Consider the following 17,967-nt stretch of genomic DNA (forward strand, 5'->3'; position numbering starts at 1 on the left):
TTTTGGCCAGGCATTGTGGCTCATGTCTTTAATCCCAGCACTTTGGAAAGCCAAGGTGGGAAAATTGCTTGAGGCCAGGAGTTTGAGACCAGCCTGGGCAACATAGTGAGATCCTATCTCTACAAAAAGCTTTAAAAGTTAGCTGGGCATAATGGCATGCCTATAGTCCTAGCTACTTGGGACTACAGCTACTTGGGAGGTTGAGGCAGAAGGATTGCTTGAACCCAGAGTTTGAGGCTGCAGTGAGCTATGATCACTTCAGCCTGGGAGACAGAGCAAGACCCTGTATAAAAACAAAACAAACCAACAAAAACAAACAAATAAAAAAAGCCCTTTCTTTGAGTTTCTAAGGTCAATAACAGCCAGGCAGTTCCTTTTGATATTGAAAAGATTTCTGCTAAAATTCTGCCAGAAGATGGATTGCTAGGGGATGCTGCCTTCTGACAGGTGTGACACCTCTCAGTTTCTCTGGAGACAGAATTCTTTCAAGATGGGCAGTATAATTAATCAGTTTCTATTAGCTCCTTATGTGAAGCAAATAACTACCCCACCCTGCTAATCTGGTTTGTAAGTCCAAACTTTTCATAACAGCTTGAAGGATTTTACCAATGTGGGCACACCTGCATTCTAATCCTTCCACAGTACAACCTTTATCTGCTCCACCTTGTTCCCTTCCCATCCCTGCTACCCAAGGGCAAGGAGTCACTTCCTCCCAAATGATCAGACTTCTTTTTTTTTTTTTTGAGACAGAGTCTCGCTCTGTGGCCCAGGCTGGAGTGCAGTGGCGCGATCTTGGCTCACTGCAAGCTCCGCCTCCCGGGTTCACGCCATTCTCCTGCCTCAGCCTCCTGAGTAGCTGGGACTACAGGCGCCCGCCACTGCGCCCGGCTAATTTTTTGTATTTTTAGTAGAGACAGGATTTCACCATGGTCTCGATCTCCTGACCTTGTGATCTGCCTGCCTTGGCCTCCCAAAGTGGCTGGGATTACAGGCGTGAGCCACCGCGCCCGGCCAATGATCAGACTTCTAAGAAAACCTGTCACTGTTGTCAGGATTCCAGAAGGTCCACTCACCCTGTGGCAGCCGTGGGAGAGCCCTGGGCCAAGGTTTAGGGCCTTGTGGTCATTGCCACTCTCCCGAGGTCAAACTAGGAAAGCGATTTGTTGTGGGGGTGGGGGTGGGGGTGAGGTGGGTAACAGCAAAACAACATAGAAAACAGAGAGTGGCTCTGGACTCAGTATCAGGAAACACAGGACCAAGACCCGGCACTACCGCTACTATCTATGAGACTTTATCTCTGAAGCAAGTCACAGATCTCTCCCAGCCTCACTTTCTGCCTCTATAAGATGGATACTGAAAATCTGCCCTTTTTTAGAAGGTCAAACTGTGTGAGGTGGTGTATAATTGTAAGGGATATTGTCCATAGCTATGAACTGCCAAAGCCTCCCTCCTTCCTCCCTTGGGAAGTAAAAGGATTTTGGTTGGCATCACCCTGACATTTGGTTGGCATCACTCTGTTCATAGAGACAGCAACTTCCAAAGCATCAAGACATGGCTTAACCACAGGGGCTGCTCACTACTCCATTCTTAGCTAACTAACCTGGAGCCCAGCAGACACCCTGCAGCCCCAGAAGGCCATTGGCTACCTCGGATTCGTGGATCCCCTCCAACTGCAGGATGCATTACCTTCCTCAGGGTCCAGGGACATTGTGGCAGAGTCCTTCCACACCTCATGTACAAGTGTGCCGTTGTAGACAATGGTCCAGGCTGTCATGTTCACTGTCACTGTCTTCGTATCGCTGCTCAGGTTTTTGAGCAGTAGGACCAGGTTGACTTCTTTGCCCACTGCCAGCATGCCAGTGACCTTGAACTTCCCGCTGATGCTGGACTCCCGTTCCTCTGCTTCCAAACCCATTGAAGACGTTGCGCCAAATGACAAATTGGGTTTAAGTTTCTCCAAAGCCTTTTGGAACACTCGTCTTTCCTGGTCAGAGCCTGTGTGGTGGGAAAAGACAGAAACACGCTAGGGATGTGGTGGCAACCTGGGCAAAGGACAGTATCCTGCCTGGACAGGTGGCCTAGGACTGGTGCTGGCTCCATTGCTGTCCTAGCAGGCATTCGACTTTCGCAGGTCTCCAGCTCACCTGTCTTAACCGGAGACTCACGGACCAGTTGGTCTCTGGTGCTTTTCCAATCAGCTCTAAATTTCCCAAAATCTGTAGAAAAGCTGTATCAGCACCTGCACACAATTACTATGTGGCTTGATCATTTGCTTGTGTGAATTGGGTTAGATTTCATTTTTTTCTGATAAAATGTCTTTTGTGAGACTTAAAAAACAGATAATTTCAAAATAAATCATAAGAACTGAGCTGAAAAAGATTAGAATACATTCATAAGCCAAAAAACGAGGTGATTATTTAAACTGACCTCATTAAAAAAATTTTTTTTGGTAAACCATGTTCTTCTGCCTTGTTTCTAAAGGTGCTTTGAGAGTCAAGGAGTGACATTTTGATCTGTGCTGGTTGACAAGGACTTTCCATGGTCGGTATGGTTCCGAGTTATAACTAGTTGAAATTGTCAAGAGATTTCGGTTTTCAAAACTGCAAAGGCTGGATAAAAATATGGGTTTTCTGACTCTGACTCAGGCTATGGGTGCTGCTGAGTGTGATGGCATAAGGAACCCACAGAGAATGACAGGGATGTACCTGAAAATGGCTCTCAGGGCACACAGAGCTGAGTAACTGACTGCAAGCCTCTGAGCCAGGGCTGACTGAGCAGTTCACAAAAAGCTTGACCTGAAGACAGATCTAGGAGAAGGTGTTGACCTTCCAGGAACACAGGCAGAGGTACACAAGGAAGAGTGACCATGTTGACATCTGCAGACCATACTTACGGTCTTCCACCCTCCCCAACAACCTGTGAAATACTTAAGGCACCGGATGACTTCCTTGTCTTTTTTTTCTCTTTTCTTTTCTTTCTTCTTTCTTTCTTTCTTTCTTTTTTTTTTTTTTGTGGCAGGGTCTCACTCTGTCACCCAAGCTGTAGTGCAGTGGCATGATCTCAACTCACTGCAACCTCCACCTCCTGGGCTCAAGAGATTCTCCTGCCTCAGCCTCCCAAGTAGCTGGGATTACAGGCACTCGCCACCAAGCCCAGCTAATTTTTGCATTTTTGGTAGAGACAGGGTTTCACCATGTTGGCCAGGCTGGTCTCAAACTCCTGACCTCAGGTGATTCGCTCACCTTGGCCTCTCAAAGTGCTGGGATTACAGGCATGAGCCACTCCCCCAGCCAGATGACTTATTGTAAGCATTTTACGATACAGCAAGCCCCTTCCCATAAATTACATGTGATTTGCAGAGACTTCAGAGGCCAACTCATCCATGCCCATCAAGTTAAGGCCCTAAGAAGAGACACAACTTGTCCAGACCACTCTGAGATGGACTGGGCCAGTCATCTGCAGAGGCAGAGAGGGGGCCAGTTCCCTGGTGTCTGGACCCCTGGTCTAAGTTTCCTCCCACATACCCTGCTAAAAAGGAGGCAGGCGGCCAGATTACCTAAGCTGATAGTTCCTGGTGGGCTGGGTTCCTTTTGATGCCTTCCCATCCTCTAGTCCAGTTGTAAGTCCAACCCAGAGCTGAAGGCAGTGCACAGATCTGAGCCTTCTGTGCCTGGGACCTTGTAGCAGGTGTGTTTGCACAATGAGGCTCGGAGCCTGGATGCCTATATAGGTCACCTGCTGGGCTTACTCAAGGCTAAGCTTCCTCCTGTTGTTTTCTCCCTTTGCTGTTGCTGTTGCATCAATACGTAGCAACCTATTTTATGGGCTTTGCCTCCCTGGGGCCCTCAGAGAGAAGCTAGAATCATTGGGTATGAAGATCTGGGCAACATCAGGCAGGGTGATCTGTCCCGTCATGTAAGGGCTGAGGCATTGCTAGGTGTCCTGCAGGGATCCCCCTCCCCTGCCCCCACAATGGACCTGCCCGTTCTCCATTGTTTAGGAGGTTTGGCTGAGACAGCCAGAGATCAAGGTGTGGGGGTAAGGTAAGGAACCCCACAGGATCATACAGTCATGTAAGCAGCACCTGCAAAATAGTCACCTTGGGAAGTCATTGTTCCAGTGAGGCTATAGAGGTTCAAATTGATAAATAGCACCACTGCTATTTATCAAGTCTTGACTATATGCCAGGCACTGCACTTGGCACTTTGTATACCTTAGCTCATTTAAATCCTGCTAAAGACAGGCATTGCTCTTCTCATTCTTCAGGTGAGGAAGCCAGGGCTCAGAGATCAGAGGAAACTTGCTCGAGGCCACACAATTATGGCTGGTGTAGCTGGAGTTCACCTTCCACCCCCGAGTTTTTACTCCCTGGCCCCCTACGCTTGTTTCTACGTCATAACATTGTTGAAAATACTTGTCCTACATCTCCACACCCCCAGCCCATCTGCAGCGTCCTCTGTTGCATCCCCAAGGCCCAGCATGAAGCAAGCACTCAGTAGGGGCTCAGAATATGTTTATTGACTGAGCGAAGGTCTATCTGAGCTCAATCTTGGGAATGACCTGCAGAGGAAGAGTGGGGCCAAATTGAGGCCACCAATCTCATAACCCTAAAATTGTGCCTCCAAATGTTCACAAATACCAGCACCCGCTTGGACTTGAAGTCAGACCCCATCGCCTGCGCTCAGCTTTCCTTTTTTGTAAACTCGGCCAACACCAATAGCCAACAGTCACTTAGAGATTCAGGGCTTACTTTAGAGGGTACTGTGTGCACATTTATGAGAATGCTTTTCTTGACCCCTCAGAACGAACTGTGAGGATCAATGGAATGAACCATTTCAAAGCATTTTAGAAAGAGTGAAATGTTGACCCCATTAAGGAGTGACTGTGGCCTGCAAGAGCAAGCACTAAATTACTTTTGGCTGTTTCTAAAAATGAACTTCGTCTTCAAATGCAGAACTTTTATCATCATTGAGAATCCTCCAAGAGATGCGCTGCTGGTTTCAAAAGCAACTCTGGGAGGCAAATATAATCGAGTCGAGGCAGCCTCACAGCAACTGGCCTTCCAAGGTGACTTTAGGGGGACCAGCAATGTATGCATGCCTGAGATTTCAGGAGCCCAGGCATTCATACCATGTAGTCACACCTCATCTGGCCTCTTCGGAGACCTCCAAATGTGCACAATGTCTCTAGGTGTCTTTGTCCGTTTCTTTGTTCAGATGGTTTTCTCCCTGAGTTTCTCAGAGGCTAGGGGAGCAGACTGATGGAGAAATCTCTCCCAAAGCCCTTGGGGGCCTTTCACGGGGGCCTTGTCTCTCCTTATGATGCTCAGTCATGGTGCTGTCACCCTAGCTGTGCAGTTGAGACAGGGACACAGCTGGGGCTGGGCTGGGCTGGGTTGACAGCCACCCGTGCCCTGCAGCAAACTTCCACTGGCACAGCAGCTGCCCATGATGGTTTTGTTCCCTCTGGAAACAGTGCTGGGAGGTGGGGGTTAGGTGCTAGGGAACAATCCTATCATTCAGGCAGAACTGGCTGCCAGTGCGGGGGAGGGTAAGGTCTTTTCTCCTCTCCACCCTCAGAGCCATCCTCCCACAATAGAACCCCTCGAAGCACTGCCCCACCAGCGTCCCTCCTACCTTCTGGGTACTTGTACTTGTCCGTGACGTCCATGCGAGCGTTACTTCCCACTGCCTTGGTGCTGATGTACCTGCCAATGGTGCGAGCGTCCACGGAATTCTTTGTCTGTTTGCCGGTGGTGTTATCATACAGCCAGGTGATGCGGTCGGCATTCACCTCCGCGAAGATAAAGGGCATGTCGAAGCTCAGGTTCACATCACCCTCTCGAATACCAATGACCGAAGCGGGGCCGCACTGGAACACCCCTGGAGGCCAAGATGCAGAGGCTGGATATATGCCAAGGCCACAGCCTGCCCAGTGCCCAATTCCCCAGGGCCTTCCAGGACTGCTGCAAAGCCCTGCCTCTGCCCCGCCCAAATTCCTTTATCCCTGAGTGTGTGTCCCACTCATTTGGCATTCCGCAGAGACCCTCCTGGGCTATTATTCTCTTGCTGGTCAGACTCAACCTCTACTTAAGACAACACAATTCTGCATTCCGGGTGCCTAATCCATGCTGACCCACTATCCTTGGTCTGTTTCCTAAAGAGGAAAGTCTTGCTGTCTCGTGCTCAGGGTGGCTGCCTCTCTTCTACCTCTGCAAATCGTTCTGACCTAGGAGCTCATCACTTTCCTATTAGAAGACTTCCCTGAACAGGCAACCTGCAGGGACCTCTTGTTCCTCTGAGTTCCCAAGCCTGACCATTTCTTCCCTCTTCTTAGCACTCAGCATAGGAAGCTTAGATAGATAGATAGATAGATAGACAGATAGATAGATGTCAGTGACTTTCATCTTTTTTCACCACAACCCCTAGAAAGAAATACATTTGACATCTTGGCACACATGTGATACAGAAACAAAAGCTTCACAGACAATGGTCTTTAGTCTAACCACATCTAGTGAGCCTCGATAGTTCATGTTCCTTTCCCCACTTTTCATTCCATTCAATTTCATTTTTCTTTCCTAAAATGATGGCCACAACCCACTAACTAGATTTGACAACCACTAATGGGTCACAATGAAACTTTCGGAAAAGAGTGGCCTAGCAAACGTCTCAGTTACCTCCAAGCCCCCAAATCTAGTAGCATGCACTGATTCTGGCAGAGGAGCTAGGGGTTGGGGGGTGGGGTAAGACTTAATTTTCATTGTTAGTCCTTTTAGAATAGTTTGAATTTTTTTCAACTGCATGCACATATTACTTCATAAATCACTTTTTTATTTTTTATTTTTTTTGAGACGGAGTCTTGCTCTGTCTCCCAGGCCGGAGTGCCATGGTGTGATCGCGGCTCACGGCAACCTCTGTTTCCTGAGTTCCAGCGATTCCCCCTCCTCAGCTTCCCAAGTAGCTGGGATTACAGGCATGTGCCATCATGCCTGGCTAATTTTATATTTTTAGTAGAGACGGGGTTTCACCATGTTGGTCAGGCTGGTCCCGAACTCCTGATCTCAAGTGATCTACCCTCCTCAGCCTCCCAAAATGCTGTGATTACAGATATGAGCCACCATGCCCAGTCCCATATATCACTTTTTAATGTTTCAAAAAACAATTGAAAATGAGGGTAACAGACAAGACATGCTCTACAGGTCAGAGAAGGGAAGAAGAAAGGCTCCTGGAGAACCTGGGACCCAACCCCTGATGGGGCAGGAGACAGAGGGAGGCCAGAGGAGGAAGCAGAGGCCCGGGATGGGGATGGCAGAGGCGGCCTGCCTAAGGAGAAGCTTCGTGTGCCAGAGGGAGCTGCTGTGGGTGGTGACCAGTGGAGAACGTGGAGTAAACCCCAAGGGCAACAGGGAACCACAAATTTTCTGTGCTGGGAAGAAGAGGCTGCTGCAGTTGGTGCAGGAAAATCATTACTGGCAGAGGAAGACTGCTCTCCCTGCTCACCTGGCCTGTGCCAAGGCTCTGTGCAGCAACAGTGGCCATTGTGGGTGCAGGGCAGGCACTTATTTAAACAGCAGCCCGAGTCACACAAAATTAGCAGGGGAGATCTATTTTTAAACTATTTTTGTTTTAATCCCATGATGCACTCCAGAGGGAGAGGGCTTTGGAGTTACTTCCCTATGCTGCTGTCCACGGCTGTAAATAACTGTGAGGCTCACGACTTAGAACCACACCCAGAGAAGTTACCTTGGCTTCTTTCCTGTGGGGTAGCATCCAACACCTGCCATCCACCGTACGAGGGACCCAGGTCAGACCTCACAAACCAGCCTTCATTCCAGACATGGAAATTCCTGCAGATAGAACCAGAGACTGCAGTGCTTGCCCAAGACCACACAGCAGATGAGTGGCAAGACAGCACATCTTCGCCCCGACAGTGCAGCACAACAACATGCATTGAGTGAGTTTGTCCTGTGACAGCTGTTATGCTAAGCCCTGGTGAGCATCGTCTCGTGGAAATCCTCACAGCACTGTGAAATGGGTACCATTTTTTGCCCGTTTTATAAAAAGGGAAACTTGGGCTCAGAGAAGTTAAGCAGCTAACAATGGTAGGGTCAAAATGTGGACCCACGTATGCCTAACTCAAAAGTCAAAGCCTTGACCAGCATGCACCTTTCTAAGGAGCAGAATGAATCCAGATTGGAGCCAGCCACTCAGGGACAAACCCACACAGCTTTCTCCCTGTGCCTGGCGGGTTATGCTTCTGTGCTCAGTGTGGGCTGAAAATGAATGGGGTTGCTGCAGGAGTGACTGGCCTACCTAAGAGCCACACCGTCTCTTGGCTGGGATCTGAACTGAAGAATGACATCTGCCAGTCCTCAAATGTTCTTCATCTTGTGTCTCAATTTGTAAGCCTCAGTCACCACTCACCCCTCGCCAGGCACAACCAGGTAGCCAAGGTCTTACTCATTCTGTCCCCCAATTCTGCCCTCTTTTCTCCTCTCCACTCCCATGGAAACTACAGTCGCACTGGTCTTAGCACTTTTCAGTTCAACATGAAGAAAACATAAGTTCGACATAAATCCAAGTTCTAGTCAACCTGGAAAAAAAATTTCTTTCTTTCTTTTTTTTTTTGTTGAGATGGAGTCTCGCTCTGTCGCCCAGGCTGGAGTGCGGTGGCACAGTCTCGGCTCACTGCAAGCTCCACCTCCTGGGTTCACACCATTCTCCTGCCTCAGCCTCCTGAGTAGCTGGGACTACAGGCGCCCGCCACCACGCCTGGCTAATTTTTTGTAATTTTAGTAGAGACAGGATTTCACCATGTTAGCCAGGATGGTCTCCAGCTCCTGACCTCATGATCTGCCTGCCTTGGCCTTCCAAAGTGCTGGGATTACAGGTGTGAACCACCACACCCAGCCAAAAAAAAAAATTTCTATACTCATAAGGTGGAAAAGATAGTTCTAAGCAGACCACCCATTTCAGAGGCCATAAAGGAAGAGACTCATATATTTGAGTATGTAAAAATATTGAAATTACATGTAAACAAACAAAAAACCTGTAGTTCTGTTTTTAGTATGGAGGATAAGCTCAAAACAGATGAATCTTTTTGCATATAATGAGAAACTGTGGGGGGAAAAATGAAAAACTAGAAAAGCCACCTGAGCATGATCAAAGCACAATGATTTTGGAAAGGAATCAGAACGTGGAGAAGCTGCACTTTGTATGAGTTTGCTCTAAGGAAAGGCCACAGTTGGGGTAAAGTACATGGAGCAAGAACTCGACAGGCAGCCCACAGCTTTCTGACCTGAGGAACCAGGAATAGAGCCTGGACCAACCTGGGTTGCTGGAGAGTGAGGGGGAAATTCTGGAAAGAGTCAAGGAAGCTGCCCAAACCTCTGGGTGACCCTCAGTCATGCACGGATGAGGCAGACCATGAGCGTTCAGCTGGAGATAAAAGTACTGAACTGAGAGCAGAGCCACTGTCTACCGCAGGGGAAACAATTTGCACGTTGAGTCACCCAAGATAAGCAGCTGAAACAAGATAACAGAATTCAGACACATGCAACATCTGGAGTATGAGCCAAAATTACTCAACAAGCAAAGAACCAGGAAAATGTGGTTTGTCCTCAAGGGCAAAAACAATCCACAGAGACCAACCATAAAATAATCCAGATGTTGGAATTGTTGGACGAAGACTAAAGCAGCTATGAGAGCTAGGCTCAATGAAATAAAGGAAAATATGCTCATAACGAATGAAAAGAGATAAACTTTGGGCAGAGAAACAGAAAATATGAAAAAAGAACCAAATGGAAAATTTTTAACTGGAAAAAAGACCAATATCTGAAATTAAATGATAAATAAACTTATTAGCAGGATAGAGATGACAGAGGAAAGAGTCAATACATTTGAAGATAGATGACTAGAAATTATCCAGTTTGAAGGCAGTGAGACAAATGATTGAAAAAAATCAATAAAGCAGAGAAAATATATCCAACATACATGCAAGGGATTTACTGTATCAATATTGTAATGTACTTACAAATTGATAAGAGAAAGCATACTTTCCTTGAACTAAGTGATGAAAAAATAAGAAATAGAAAAAGAAAAACATGCCCATAAATAGCAATGAGCAGGCAATTTTTATAAGAAATACGAATAACCACCGAACATATGAGAATAGTTTTAACCTCAGTACTATTAAAAGAAAATTAAAATGACAAAGAGATAATACGACAGAGATACATAGATGACAGCTATTAGACTGACAGAGATTAAAGCATAGGGTGATACTCATTGTGGTGCTCATTCCGGGTGGGAAAACAAGCACTGTCATACCCCACTGGTGGGAGTTTAAATTGCTATGACCTCTGTGGAAAGCAATTTGGCAACGAGTATAAAAACCTTTAAAAATCTACATACTCACTGAGCCAGCAGGTCCACATCTAGGAATTTCTCCCATGGAAAAACTCACGTAAGTGCACATAGATGTATATCTAAAGGTGTCCACCAAGGCATTGTGTGTAATAGCAAAAGGGTTGGAGCAAAAGTTCATCAACAAGGGAATTGGCAGACAAATGGTGGCAGAGCCATGGAATGGGATATCAAACGGCTGTCAAAAAGAACAAGCAAAATCAATCTAGTACTTACATGGAGAGATGTCTAAGAGATATCATGAAATAAGAAAATCAGTGTGACCAAACATCATATGTTCTCACTCATAAGTCGAGCTAAGCTACGAGGACGCAAAGGCATGAGAATGACGCGATGGACTTTGGGGACTCAGAGAGAAAAGATGCGAAGGGGATGAGAGATAAAAGACTACAAATTGGGTTCAGTGTATACTGCTCGGGAGATGGGTGCACCAAAATCTCACAAATCGCCACTAAAGAACTTATGTAACCAAATACCACCTGTTCCCCAAAAACCTACGGAAATAAAAAAGGAAAAAGAAAAAAACACCTATGTGTATATATGTAGATGTATGATAAATCCATTTGTTAAAAAATTATACATAAAACATTGGAGAAAATTAGTCTCCAATAATTCTATGTTCTTAGATATCCACCATGAACAGTTTGGTGTATGTATCATATATATAGTGCATACAAACTAAGTTTTATGTTACTTATTTCTGTAATGTTTTTATTTTCTATCATGTGAATTACTCATTACTTCTATAATTAGAAAATATACATAAGTTGTATGATCATAGCTAACACAGTGTTAACACAGAAAGTTGTGTTCTAACTGCGTTATTGCATATATTAACTTACAACACCCTAAAAGACAGAAATAATTATTATTCCCCATTCAACAACTCTGAAAACCGAGGTTCAGAGAAGTTAAGTGACTTGAGAGGTCTTACAGTGAGTAATTAAGCAGAGTGGGATTTGAATCCAGGCAGATGGGGTTAAAAAAGGGAAACAGGTTAACAGTAGGTTCCATTTTATGTAACTTAATTTTACATCGGTTCCATTTCATATAACAGAATATGCTGCATTTCTGACATATTTGAAATGATCTTATTTTTGAAGATTTTTTAATGACGTGGGGGAATGCTCATGATATAATGTTTAGTGAAAAAAACATGACTAAAACTACAGGTGAAGTGGTTGGTTTCGAGGTGTGGGAAAAAATGGGATGTATCTATTATATGCTCTGTCTTCTACTCATGCCTTGTAAAATGTATCATCCCAGTTCTATAAATAATAATAACTCATAGAGAAAAGATGAATGGAAAACTACCAAGTGTTGAAGATATGTGAATAAGGTCATAAATGATTTTTATTTCTTTATGTATTTTGAATTTTTCTATAATTATTTTTAAAAGGGCATCATAAAAATGATCTCCAGGACCCAGGAAGTCTTTTTGGACAGGCCTTCATGGTTGGTTAGAACTCACCAAGGAGAAGGCAAGGGAAGAAGTGTGGGAAGATGGTCCTAGGTGGGTGAAAGGGGCAAGGGAGGGATGAGAAAGTAAGTGAGAACACCAAGTTTCACACTCAGTTTGCTCCTGGCAGAGCAACTGAGGGGAAGCGCAGGTTGGTTAAAAAAAAGAAAAAGTGATACGTAGCTGTATTTTAATACTTGCTTGCAAGGCAGGAATTTAAGGCAGAGCAGATAACAACTACATCCTGGTTCCTCCCTCATGCAAAAGTCAGCCACTTCAGTTACACAGAAATATTTGGGATGTGTGTCTTTCTGATGCCCAGTGGCGCCATGTGAAAATTCCGGTGTGAGTTTCTGGTTGTGTGCCACACTCTCTCCCACCCCTCAACCTCGGGCTCCACTCCTTTCCTGAGGGTTTCAGGAGCAGGAGCTCAGGAGAGGACAGGCTGTGGGCATCAGAACTACCCGAGGCATTTATTAAAAAGTGCAGATTTCTGCTGCTCTCATCTTTCCCCACCCATATTAATTCTGATGCAATCTTTGACGTTTATAAACCACTGCTCTACAGACACCAACTATGCTATGCTTACCTCTGAATTCACAGAGTTAGGAGACCTTGCCTAGAAAGTGGCCCCAAATCCCACCCTTCTGTAGGTAAACTCCTATTTGTCCTCCCAAATTTTGTTCAGATACTACCTCTGCCAAAAAAGCCTTTCCTGACACGCCGAGAGAGTGCCAACCATACCTCTGTGCTGTCTCTGAATCTTGCAAGTAATTCATTGATTTCATTGCAACTCCATAATTGCCAAGCTTTTAATGCAGCTGTAAACTCCTCTTTTCAGTCTCTAAGGCCCAGTTATAAAACAAAACAAATAAACGAAAACCCTCCTCCAGCACATCTTGTACCTCTTGGTGCCCAGAGTCCAGTGCAGGTGTGCACGGAATCACGTTTGCTGAATTGAATTGTTTCTGGGCTGAAAGCACTCTCTGTCCCTTCCTCACTAAGGGCCTAGGAGCCAGTTCAGGACTAGTGGAAGCAGGTATTCAGAGACAGAGGCTGTGGAGAGATGGCATGAGGAGCCAGGGGCTTGGCTGAGGTGTAGGTGCTGACAGCTGGAGGCACTGTCTGACTCCACCTCCTTGGCAGGGCTGGGCAATCTCTAGGTGCCTTCTACCTCAGAGTTCTGCGAAGTCTACAGGTAGAGTCAGATCTATGACTCTAGAAATTGGGGGATCAAGTCAAATGAATGAAGAAAACAAGCCAGAAAAGTCAAGATAATTAGACTAGACTGTTCTAAATCATTCGGCTGCTGCTCAGTGGCTGAATAGGCTTCAGAGACCTCCTGTGCAGTGGCCCCCAAGGAGGACATCTCAAAGAAGCATTCCAAACTAAGCTCCCCCAAAAAGTGTCCTGACTCGGAAGACAGTGACTACTCCGGAGCTATGTGCCTCTTAAGCCAAACCACTGGCATGAGCAAAGTGGCTTAGAAAAAAATTTACCCCACTGGCTGCTGTGAATCTGATTAAAAGAAAGGCCTAGAAAATGTCACTGAGGTCCCCTGATCTGGCCCTTTGTTTTACAAGTGGGAAATTGAGGTGTAGCAAAGGCAAGGAACTTACATAATGTTATGCGCTTAAGAGTGTCTACGTGTCTCCAAGTGTTTAATCTTAGACAGCTTACTTCTCTCAGGGCCTTTGTTTTCTCATCCATAAAAAATAAATTGGGGATGAAAATAACAATGCCTACGTCATTTGTGAAGACGAAATGTAAGCACTTAGAACAGTACCTGGCACACAACAATTGCTCAACAAATTATTAGTTGCTGCTGTTACTATTACTAAGCACTTCTATGCTTAACCTCCCTTGATTCTCACATTCTATTACTTTAGGCAAATCTGGGCACAGTTCCAAAGCTTTCAACACTTTTTGGTAACGTACAAAGATTCATATCAGAGGTTTTCTGCCCGAACTCCAGTTGCCCTTATAATAACAGCTTAGTAATTTCACTCCAGGCAGAAACTGGCTCTTGGTTTAGCTCTCCCCTGCATGGGATTTAATGGGGGAAGGAACAGTAGGGCTCCCTTGGTTGGGAGGGCTAGCTCTCTTATAGAAAGTGGAATGGGCTGAAGCTCCAGAGAATTTAAAAGTTTAAGCTGGCAAAGGACTTAAGAAATCATCTAGTCCTAGGCTGACCCTTATATTTCACATATGAAGAAACTTGGGACCAGAAGGATAAATTGCCTTGCACAAGCCTCATAGCAATTTGGTAGTAGGGCTGGAGCTAGTGCTTGGGACTCCCTGTCCTCATGCCCTCCAGGGCGGGCTCCCCCAACCATCAGCTGTAGGGAATGGTGTAGGGAGTAACTATCAGCTCCCTTGGCTTTCTGAGAAGGTTCAGAAAAGGGGAGAGGAAGGGAGGAGTGACAAGATCCTCAGGAACAGTCAGAGCTTCTGCACCTGGCCCCTCCCATGAGGCCACAGAAGTTACCAGGGAGCCATCCTGGAATGTCTCCATCAGCTCCTATTTGTCCCAAAGGTGATGTTAAGCTGATGTGGGGGGCAGTGTGAATCACTAACCAGGAGACCTGGGTTCTAATTCTAAATTTAGCTTAAAAGCCTCACTTTCCTGCTTCCAGGATGCCTTCCTTGAGGATTTCCTCCAAGTTCCCAGTATCCTTGTCTTAATCACTTGTCTGGGCATCACACACCATGCTGTGTTGCTAATTAGCCTCTACTAGTGGCTTCCCCACTCCTTGTCTCCTAACAGCACCATAAACGCTTTCACTGGAGGAACTGAGACTTAAGCTTTCCACGTCCCTGCAGTTCCTAGTGTACAGGATAATCACAGAAAGAATATGCTGAGGGGACCCCCAACTTGTCTGACCAACCATCTCCTTTTGTAGAAGAAACTAAAGTTAGGAATGGCATAGCCCCAACGATCAGAGCTGGTTGTGATGGGATTTTGGACACAAGAACAAAGAAAAGCCCAGGGAAAAGAAAAGACACTCATTCATGAGAAGTTGGAAAACAAAGTGTGGCCACAAGTAAGCAATATCACTGGAGAGAAAGTTGTATATGTGCAGATCAAGAAAGAAACTCCTTAAATAAGCTTTCTCTCCCCCAGTAAAACCCCGGAATCCATTGACCCTGGGGTGAGTTACATAATCCTCACTCTCCTTCAGAAGGGAAGGGATGCTTTTATGACTCAATTCGGTTGTTGGCATGGAGTTGTTATTTATTTGTTTTAACAGTGTTTTCCATTATTAGCTATTTTCCTTTCATTTTATACCCTTAGTTATATTAAGCACATTTCAGATAAGTTAGATATATTTATTCTGGTAATGATGAGTAATACAAATATTTTATGCAGACTATCTTAAAATTGAACATCTGAAAATAAGATGACATCTGTCATATGATTATCTAGCCATATACATGCATGTGAGCAACTATGTGTGTGTGTAGCCTTTGAAATTGATTAAAAGAATAGATAGACGGGTACTTTATATAGACACATAGATATCTATGTGTATAGACAGATATAAACATCATTGCCAATTGCCATCCAGTAATAACTTAGTATATGATGTAACCTTAAACAGTTGTAACAATATCTATTTTTATCTATATAAGATCTATCTATCTAGTGCTCTATGCAGTTACAGATACATGTCTACACATTTCATATAATCTACTTCCTGTGGCATCTATCATTAAATTACGTGTGTGTGTGTGTATTGATAGTGTGCACATGGCTATTTATGGTTAAGAATATAAATGCCCAAATATATATACAACATTTTGGCAGGGTGCAGTGGCTTACGCCCGTAATCCCAGCACTTTGAGAAGCTGAGGCGGGTGTATGGCCTGAGGTCAGGAGTTCAAGACCAATCTGAAAAACATGGTGAAACCCCGTCTCTACTAAAATACAAAAATTAGCCGGGCATGGTGGTGCATGCCTGTAATCTCAGCTACTTGGGAGGCTGAGGCAGGAGAATCACTTGAACCTGAGAACATGAGGTTGCAGTGAGCCGAGATTGTGCCATTGTACTCCAGCCTGGGCAACAAGAATGAAACTCCATCTCAAAAAAAAACTAATTGTTTTCATCCAGAATCCAGAATAAACTCTGAACTTTTGATGTCAACCAAGGTGTATAATAGCTTTCTCTATATATATGCTAAGAGAAGATGTGTTGCTTTTCTTATTCTCTTTAAGAAAGTTTAACTCTGTCTCTACTCAAAATACAAAAAAATTAGCCAGGCGTGGTGGTGGGCACCTATAGTCCCTGCTACTTGGGAGACTGAGGCAGGAGAATGGCGTGAACCCGGGAGGTGGAGGTTGCAGTGAGCCGAGATCACGCCACTGTAGTCCAGCCTGGGTGACAGAGCAAGACTCCATCTCAAAAAAAAAAAGAGAAAGTTTACAAGTCATATGGATTTTTATCTTCTAAAGTAGTATAAGGTCCAATGGATCCCATAAATTCAGAGTGAATTTAGGAGCCCTGTCTTTCACTGGGATCAGACCCTTCGTCTGATGGCAGCAAGACAGACCAGGCTAGCAGACCGCAGAGCACTGAGAAGAGGTGTCTTGGGTGCTGCTAAGTGTGTAATCAGCGTTGCCAGCATTTCCATTCTATGTGCTGTGATGACATGTTACTTGCCTTGCAACTCCTGTGTGGACCTGGGTCCCAGGAGGATGGTGAGATCGAGAAGCCACTCAAATGTGGTGCTCGAGGTTCAGGCAAAAGGTGAGATACTTACCATACACTATCACTACCCCTGTCCAGGGGGTTTCCCATGGGGTCGTAGTACACATCCACACTGAGATTTCGGTCTGTATCATGAGCGGAGTTGAAGTTGGTGATCACCCGGGAAGGAATCCCCAAAGACCGCAGTGCTGCAAGTCAGGGTGGGCGTGAGGACTCAGGTGGTGGAGACGGTACCTTGGCATAGCCCACTGCCACCCACTGACCCAGCCAAGGCACACCACACCCAAGGTACCTGTGTTGAGGGTCCCAGCAAAGACCCAGCACTGGCCATATCGGACTGGGCTGAAGCCAGATTTTTTCCAGTCCTTGAGGATCTCCACGCTGCCGTTCCAGTTCCTTGGGTCACGACCACCCGTGTAAGTGCCACTCCAATTCCCAGCAAGCACACCATTGTCATCATTGCTATTGATCTGGGCAGAAACCAGCCCCCACAATGAGTCAGCACTAATGCCTTTCCTAGAGAGACTGACATGCAGAATTCAGAGGACAAGGTGGGGAGATGAGGAAGGAAGCCAAGGACCATGAATGAACTTTTCTTTTTCTTTCTAGGTGACTTGGGGATGATCATTGTAACACTTAACCCCTATGGGTATGGAGTGGTTTACGAGTTTAGAGGTGCTTTCCCAAACAGGCCATGTTTGATTGTCCTTGATCCATACGTCATTCCTGTGTGGCAGCCTGACATGGGAAACAGACAGCACAGCTTGTCTGTGGCAAGGCAGGGCACAAATCCAGCTTGCAGAGGACTTCCGGCAGGAAAGAATTCACAGGCTATCACTGTTATCTGTCTGCCTGGGAGTCCATGGTTTGAAACTCTTTTTTGGTATGTGGTCTTACAAAAAGATCACTTTATTTATTTATTTTTTATTATTTTCTGATACGGAGTCTCTCTCTCTCACCCAGGCTGGAGTGCAGTGGCATGATCTTGGCTCACTGCAAGCTTCGCCTTCCAGGTTCAAGCAATTCTCCTGGCTCAGCCTCCTGAGTAACTGGTATTATGCGTGCCACCATGCCCGGCTAGTTTTTGTATTTTTGGTAGAGATGGGGTTTCACGATGTTGGTCAGGCTGATCTCAAGTGATCCGCCCATGTCGGCTCCCAAAGTGCTGGGATTATAGGCGTGAGCCACCACACCCTGCCAAAAAGTCACTTTAGAACTTCAGCAACTAACTTCTTCTTGGAAAGAATAAAGATAGAGTATTTCTTTTCTTTCATTCATTCAGCTATTTGTTTGTTTGTTAGTTTACTCGTTCATTTATTCAATTTAAGGCAAGGTTCTTATCTAAGTGACACAACGAAGAGGCAGCCTGAAAAGA

At 45.5% G+C, this 17,967-nt stretch overlaps 1 protein-coding gene across 1 annotated transcript in view; it reads right to left on the reverse strand.

Annotated features, from left to right (window-relative positions):
* Positions 1 to 17,967, reverse strand: part of TGM3 (transglutaminase 3) — a 47,381-nt gene that overhangs the window by 7,419 nt on the left and 21,995 nt on the right. The window contains exons 6-10 of the mRNA XM_033185910.1: positions 16,885 to 17,062; positions 16,645 to 16,780; positions 7,743 to 7,846; positions 5,637 to 5,882; positions 1,687 to 1,995 (exon numbers count right to left, since the gene is read on the reverse strand). Of these exons, the coding sequence (XP_033041801.1) occupies positions 1,687 to 1,995; positions 5,637 to 5,882; positions 7,743 to 7,846; positions 16,645 to 16,780; positions 16,885 to 17,062 (973 nt within the window). The remainder of the gene's footprint in view (positions 1 to 1,686; positions 1,996 to 5,636; positions 5,883 to 7,742; positions 7,847 to 16,644; positions 16,781 to 16,884; positions 17,063 to 17,967) is intronic.

Source organism: Trachypithecus francoisi, unplaced genomic scaffold (genome assembly GCF_009764315.1).
Source record: "Trachypithecus francoisi isolate TF-2019V2 unplaced genomic scaffold, Tfra_2.0 Lachesis_group21, whole genome shotgun sequence".
Lineage (NCBI taxonomy): Eukaryota > Metazoa > Chordata > Mammalia > Primates > Cercopithecidae > Trachypithecus > Trachypithecus francoisi.